Below are 7,790 nucleotides of genomic sequence, written 5' to 3'. Positions count from 1 at the left end.
CCCCCCGGGGGGGGGGGGGGGGGGGGGGGGAGAGAGACAGTAAGACAGCAAGAGAGAGAGAGAACACAATACAACAGTAGAGAGAGTAACAAGATACAAGACAAATGTGGCTCTTAAAAGTGCCTTTTTTTCGATGTAATGAGGTGCTGTGTTTTTAAAAGGACAGGGATTAAGGAACCTGCAGAGAAAGAGAAGAACAAATCAAAAAAGAATAGATCGCCAAACTACATATTACAATATGAATAACTACTAGGCTAAGAAGTTAAGTAAATGCTGCTCTTGCTCATTCATGCAATCACAATATCATAAAAAAATGAATGATTTTAAAAAGAAGTCATTGTGTGAGCAAGGGTTCTATCATGATATTTTGAACACATCCTGGTTCTGCCTTAATTCAAATGGATAAACAAACAGGAATAACATGATCAGGGTACTTGTATAAACTTTGCCTTGCCAGACTTAAACTGTTATATTATATATACAGTGGGTACGGAAAGTATTCAGACCCCCCCAGCCAGGGCCCTGACTTAAACCCAATTGAGCATCTCTGGAGAGACCTAAAAATTGCTGTTCACCAACGTTTACCATCCAACCTGACCGAACTGGAGAGGATCTGCAAGGAGGCATGGCAGAGGATCCCCAAATCCAGGTGTGAAAAACTTGTTGCATCTTTCCCAAAAAGACTCATGGCTGTATTAGATCAAAAGGGTGCTTCTACTAAATACTGAGCAAAGGGTCTGAATACTTAGGACCATGTGATATTTCAGTTTTTCTTTTTTAATAAATCTGCAAAAATGTCAACAATGCTGTGTTTTTCTGTCAATATGGGGTGCTGTGTGTACATTAATGAGGAAAAAAAATGAACTTAAATGATTTTATCAAATGGCTGCAATATAACAAAGAGTGAAAAATTTAAGGGGGTCTGAATACTTTCCGTACCCACTGTATATATATATATATATCCCCAATAACCATTCCCCCAATAATCCCTCAATAAGCATTTACACGTCCAAAATACAATTATGAGTTTATTTCCACAAAAAAACATGGTGTGTATATATGTGTAGTTTTAATGTAGCCCAAAATTATATTAAAAAAGAGAAAAAAGTCAAACCATACTTTCCAGCGCAGGCAAACCGCTGGATGGATAACCCCATTTCGTCAAAATCCAAAGATGAGGGATTTGCATTCAAACATCGGACGACCCTCTACGTTGTCAAGCGACGAATAGGGGGTACCCTCAACGTCGGCTTATGGACGTGAGGGGGAAATGACCAAACGGCAGTATGTGACGAATAGGGGTGAGACCGTGTTGCGTGGACAGTGGAACGAGGCATGTCAAACACTCTGGAGAGTGGAGACCACTCTGTATGTTGTACCACTGGCAGACAGAAGAGAAACACCAGGGTCTGGATTGTGGCTCAGAAGATCCAGCAGCACTGTCAGGGCCTCCCTGCTAAACCGAAAACCATTAAAAAACCTGTCCAGCGCTGGCACATTCAGCTTTATACTGCAGTACAGGGGTCTGGTCTGATTTCGGGAAAGAAGGAAAAGAGACACTTTTTAGAGCTATGACAAAGTAATTAGTAGAAGAAATATTGAGGTACTTTAGTAAACTACTTTTAGTAACTACCAATACAATATTGGGGAAAAGCTACTAGTCATATTTATAACCTTAGCTAAAGAGACAGTTCACCCAAAAATGAAAATTCCAATGTAAATGATTACAGAATTTAAATTTTAAGTAAAAGTATTATCTTGCATACTCTAATATATTTAAGGTATTGAGAGTAAAAGTAAAGGTATACCGTATTGTTCTGAAAAATTATTCGTTAGGCTGGTTTTGCATTAATATTACTGCTGCAGTGATGTGTATGTTGCATTTTACTTCTGAATATGTTCAAGGTTATTAAATTTAAAGTTGCCTACTAAATATACTGTTGGGTAGTTTAATCTACAACAATGCATCATATTGTAAAATACCATATTTTTATAATGTTGCTGTCTGTGAGAAAAAAAGAAAACTTAGTACTTCATATTTGTTCGAGAATACTTCCTTACGGTCCACCTCTGATTATTTGGAAAATTAAAGTATTTTGTCAGAATATTAACAAATTGTTGCTAACTATATCAAAGGCTGCATCTGAAGGACTCAGACCGGTCAAAACAGAGCACTGTTCAGCTGTGACAGCTGCCGCTGAACATTGAGCTGTACAATGCTCTATTTTTTTTATTCAGTTTTATTTTTGCTAACCTGTCTACATAGGATCACCATGGTCAAGACAATATAAAATCGCACCTTTGTAAGATATCAGCATTTGAACTGCTATGTGTGTGTGTGTGTGTGCGTATTTTGTAGTTTCGGTTATCGGTATCGGCCAAAATTTTCATATCGGTGCATCCCTAGTTTTTCATATGTATAATTACATTATTCAAGTAAGCTCCAAGCCAATTCCTGCATTTAAAGTTGTAATCCGACAAAGGACGCAGCAAACCAGTGTAATTTATCTGGCCTCGGTCTTGGCTAAGCCTGAGGTACATCACGTCTCCTCCATTATGACGTAAAACATAAAAACAAAAATTAGCAATTCTGGCTCTACCTATCCTGGCAGGATTGTCCTCTCGTCAGCTCTCCTCCTGCACCGTTACTATGTGACACAGCGCTAATTGGGAAGCTCTGGTGTCGTAATTAGGAAATCCTGCGAAGGCGGAGCGTCCTTTGTGCACTTCGGAGGCCTGGCCTTGGACACAGCTACACTCAAAAAAATAAATTGTTGAATGAACGTGATTTAATCATAGCACCCATTATGCATCTAATCAAATCAAGTAAACATGGACTGCTTTGAATATGTTATATGAACACAATATACATTTGTAGATTAAACATGATAACTTCTTTGCAACTAATTGAATCAAAATGTTTGTATTGTGTTAGTCTTATCAAATTTATTCTTATTCACTCAATGTCGGTAAAGCACTTCAATTCAACAACATTCTGCCTTGTTACATCAACTAGTTAATGTCTTGTTCAAGTATGGTTTTGGTAGTTTAAAGAATATCTATCTTGTTGTTTCAATTAGATTTGTTTTAGTAGACAGCACTAAGCAGCAAGACATTACTAAAAGTTCAGTACTCTACAAAAAAAAAGCACAGAAAAAATGCAAAAAACAATGGTTTAGTTAATAATGCTTAAGTAATTTGTACCTACAACTCTCCTTTGCAACACACTGCCTGCACTGCCACATACACGTCACTGAAAGAGAAAGAAAAGGAAAGTTCAGTAATCAAGGATAGTTAGTTATACATTACTGTATGTGAGTGTTAAGAAAAACTACTTACCATGTAATAAAGGTGAGGTTCGCAGCAGAAGAGCATGGGGACAGCTTTACATTGTGATGTAGCCTTTTTCTTTTCTTTTCTTTTTTTTGTACGGGAAAAAAAGGAACATTTCCGCTGTGAAAAAGAAATGTATAAAAGTTAACCTGCAAAACTGCAACAAATGTACTTACTCTAATGTGTATGCTAAGGCCAGAAAACAGAAAAAACTCTCCTAATTTCAAAGACTGACTTTAAAAACCGGGCCAAAGTAAATGACCACTACTGGCTGCTGTTACTAAATATCAAGAGTTTTACTTATATTTATTTATAACTATAATCCCTGAATAAAACCATGCATACCTACTCAATCATAACTTTAACTGCAATTTGTAAGGACATTTCAAATATATGGTCGACTGCATCATAGATTTTACTTGACCATTTTTGCATACTGTATTCAATAAGCTGGGTAAGTTAGCATTATGTGGCATTTTGAAACTATGTTTGAAAAGAGAGAAATGTCTAGTTATAGAACGTTTAAAGTAATATTTTGCTGACATACGCATAGGGCCAGGCCAACGTTAGTTAATTTGGCTAATGACAACAGTCCCTCTGTTGGCACACTAAAAACATACAAAAAAAAAGCCCTATAAGCGTTAGCTAGACTGAAAAGAGCGATGAGAAGTGCACATTGATTCATCGACTCTGCATTCACTTTATCTCCCGTTTTCCCCTCCCATTGTTGGGGTAATGTAGAGTTCAGGTTTATCGTAGGTCATGTAGTTAATAGTTAGGCGTAGCTAGCATTGAATTGTGACTGAAATGCACCTATTGTAGCGGATATATTAACCTTAAGGTGAAACTCTTATCGACGAAGACACGGAATTGAACCCAACACATGTGCTTCGAGTCTGGGAAAATAAGTCTGCTTAGAAACATCACCACAGTGTCTAATAACTAATTTTTCATCTATAATCCACGGTACTAATTACAAACAGGTACATATCAAGTACTTACCCTCAATATCAAACCGCTCACAAAACTCCACTGCGTGACGTGTTCCCGAACTTCCCGCCGCAGTGCTGAGCATGCGCAGTGACTCACCAGAGAGAGTTGTTGATATGAAGCGCCTCAGTCTCATTGAATCAACAAGTGCTGATCTAATTCATTTGATTATTTCTTAATTTAGTTACAAATAACAAGAATGAATCATTTAACAGAAGTAAACTCGTTGTATTCATATTAATCAGACATATTTGTATTTTGCAAATCAAGCAAGTGGCTAGTTGATTTTTTTGAGTGTACAGTCTCTGAGAATCTTAAGGAAATGCAAAAAAAAAAAAAAAAAGATTTATTTTAATATAAAAGCAACAGAACTTAAATTACATCCAATTGAACGGTTACGAGAAGTGTCCGTCACTGCCCTTATTTCACTCCTCCCATCAATGCAGCTGCCTGCTCACTTCTACTCTCAAAGAGACCAGGGCGTCAAGGTTTACTTGTCAAGGTAAGTTAGACAAAGGTTTTACTGAAATATACTTATCTAGAATTGTTTTGCATGACAAATATGTATCAATTCACAAGTCGAGTATACATACAAAACAATGTAGAATTTAATGTTCTGTATTTTTTTTTTTTTTACAAAGGAATTGTAAACAGCATAATATGTCTACACTGTCAGCGCTGTTGATAGTTTTTATTCACATATAAATAGTTTTTCCTAATGACTTGACTTCACAAGTTTTTGAACAGAAATGTTTTATTAATGCTTTTGAAATGCAGGCTTGGTGAGCAGAAGAGAATTCTTTAAAAAACATAAAAAAATCTTACTGTTCAAAACTTTTGACTGGTAGTATATATATGAGTCCAAGTTTTTATTAACACAGCAGTCTCGTTCCGTTCACCTAATTGAACCCAAGGTTTAACCGGATTTGGAATATTTGCGGTTATGAATCTATAGGTGACGGTATTGTGACAATATATGGCAACTCTCTTCCATCACGGAAAATGTTTAGCCATCAATATGTTTCCACAAAAGCTGATTCTGAACTTTATATACATTTATAACAATCGACCAGTAGTTGTTTTACCAACAAGTTTGTTTTCTCTTCTGTTCCAGTGGAGATTATGAAGGTGTCATTCTGTTCATCGTTTGGTTTCTGGAGTTTGCAAATTTTTTGTAGTTTGTTTGTTATTGCAAATGCAAATACCCACCAGGAGGATGAGGATGATGCATGGATTGATCCATATGACTTGCTCAACTACGACCCGATGACAAAGCGCATGAGAAAACCAGCAATGGTAAAACATTATTAAATCATCTGGAAGTATATTAATCAGTGGCGTAACTTTGCTTTGAAAAGTGGTGGGGACACCGTGCAACTCGTTTTGCTAGTTTTTTATTTAATAACCTAATTTACTTGGGGACTGGGTTTAGAGTTAAACAAACTTAATTTTTGCTTTTCAAAAATACATCGATGTACCAGGGGCAGGGCCAGAGAATTTTGAACGCAGGTAGATCATTGACAGGGAGCTGGGCAATTCAGGGCTCCAGACTCATTCTTCCCCCTGCTCGCTCTTTTGCCATTAACTTTCTCAGGTGGCTGCCCCAGCACGTTTTTTTTTTTTTTTTTGCTACAACATGCTGTTAATCAATGCACCCTGATGAACTTTTATGGTAGTTTATAGTTATATGGAAACGAAAGTAGCTAACATTCAACCCGATCTTTTTCATCAGTAGTATTATTTGTGATATGAATTTTGTGAACGGGAGTTCCTCTTTTGCTATGTTATAAGCCGGGCTTTGGATGCTTTCACTTTCGATTTCACGATCTTGCCAGGTTTTACAATAAAATATAATTGTCTGTTTTGCTTACATCTATACACCTTTCACCTTTTAAGACAAAAAAAAAAAGATGGATTAATTATTTTTAATTAAAATGCACAACAACAATAAAACAGTATTCAATGACAAACTAGCTTACAAAACGTTATTAACAAAAACGAATAAGATGAGGCATGGCATAGGCCTACACGCTGCATTAGGCTATATAATGACTAATAAATTACAGAACGTTTAACAAACACTGAGGAATCAAAAAAAAGAGAGAGAGCCTCCATAGCATAAGGTATGGAAGGCCACTGAATTAAAAAAAAAAAGAAAAAAAAAAAGGTTTTTATCTCACAATTCTGACCTTTTTTTCCACAGAATTGTGAGATATAAAGTCACAATTGCGAGATAAAAACAATACTGACTTTTTTTCCCTCGCAATTCTTACTTTTTTTCTCAGAATTGTGAGATTAACTGGCAATTGCGAGTTTAAAAATAGTCTGATGAAATACAGATACTTTATGGAAGCCCGTTTCCGCCACTGAATAAAAAATAAAAAAAGGTTATTGTAACTTCGTATCTCACAATTCTGACATTTTTCATAAATAAAGTCAGAATTGCGAGATATAATCTCACAAATCTGACTTTATTTCTCAGAATTGCGTGATATAAACTCACAATTGCGAGTTCTAAAGTCAGAATTGCAAGATAACTCGCAATTCTGACTTTTTTTCTCGCAATTGCGACTTTATATCTCACAATTCTGACGTTTTTTCTTGCAATTCTGACTTTATGACATGCATATGCGAGTTATAAAGTCAGAATTGCATGATATAAACTCGCAATTGCGAGTTAAAGTCCAATTTTGAGGGGTGGAAAAAGACTGATATGTTCTCAGAATTGCGAGTTTATATCTCATAATTCTGACTTTATAACACATTATATACACATTATATCTCGCAATTCTGACTTTTTTTGTCAGAATTGTGAGATATAATGTGTATATAATGTGTTATAAAGTCAGAATTGTGTGATATAAACTCGCAAATGCGAGAAAAAAAATTGTGAATTTATATCTCTCAATTATGACTTTTTTACTCGAAATTTAACTCGAAAAAACCTTCTCTGGTTTAAGAAGCGGTCTTTTACTTGACTTAAGCGTGAAAACCGTCAATATTCGCGTATTGCTTTATGCGCGAGCTTGAGCGCGGAATAGGCTCTAGCCTAATACGTCTGCCTATAGCCTATATTGAAGTATGGCGCTTATAAATTATATATTTAATAATTAATATATTATTATATTAATCAATTTAATATAACGTGCGACTAGTTGACTAGAAAAAGTAGAGGGCAGGCCTCTCTCAGGCAGCTCTCCATTTTTAAAATAAAATGCTATAGCCTAATGACATTACGAAAAGTGCGACAGTTGCAAATCACGTTGTTATTGCACTGCACGAGTTATGCATGCATAAGTAGTTTTTTTTTTATCACCCTAATTAGATTATGAAGAATGATTTGTTGATCTTGTTTTCCCTTTAATACATATAGCCTACCTTCCGCAATATATTTTTCAATTACTTTCAAAAAGTGGTAGGGACAATATCGACCCTGGCAAAAAGTGGTGGGGACATGTCCCACCCGT

The 7,790-nt window shown here is 35.9% G+C and overlaps 1 protein-coding gene and 1 long non-coding RNA gene across 2 annotated transcripts in view; one reads left to right on the top strand and one right to left on the bottom strand.

The window, feature by feature from the left end:
- Positions 1 to 3,204: 3,204 nt before the first annotated feature.
- On the bottom strand, positions 3,205 to 4,347 carry LOC107560688 (uncharacterized). The gene is made up of 3 exons (XR_001605759.1): positions 4,336 to 4,347; positions 3,340 to 3,453; positions 3,205 to 3,253 (listed from the first exon to the last, which is right to left on the bottom strand). It is a non-coding gene; the product is annotated as an uncharacterized lncRNA (long non-coding RNA).
- Positions 4,348 to 4,763: 416 nt separating this feature from the next.
- Positions 4,764 to 7,790, top strand: part of LOC107560678 (chloride channel CLIC-like protein 1) — a 7,104-nt gene continuing 4,077 nt past the window's right edge. Inside the window, exons 1-2 of the mRNA XM_016244919.1 lie at positions 4,764 to 4,825; positions 5,502 to 5,619. Of these exons, the coding sequence (XP_016100405.1) occupies positions 4,764 to 4,825; positions 5,502 to 5,619 (180 nt within the window). The remainder of the gene's footprint in view (positions 4,826 to 5,501; positions 5,620 to 7,790) is intronic.

Source organism: Sinocyclocheilus grahami, unplaced genomic scaffold (genome assembly GCF_001515645.1).
Source record: "Sinocyclocheilus grahami isolate Dianchi unplaced genomic scaffold, SAMN03320097.WGS_v1.1 scaffold739.1, whole genome shotgun sequence".
Lineage (NCBI taxonomy): Eukaryota > Metazoa > Chordata > Actinopteri > Cypriniformes > Cyprinidae > Sinocyclocheilus > Sinocyclocheilus grahami.
This window is presented reverse-complemented; position numbering and strand designations above follow the sequence as displayed.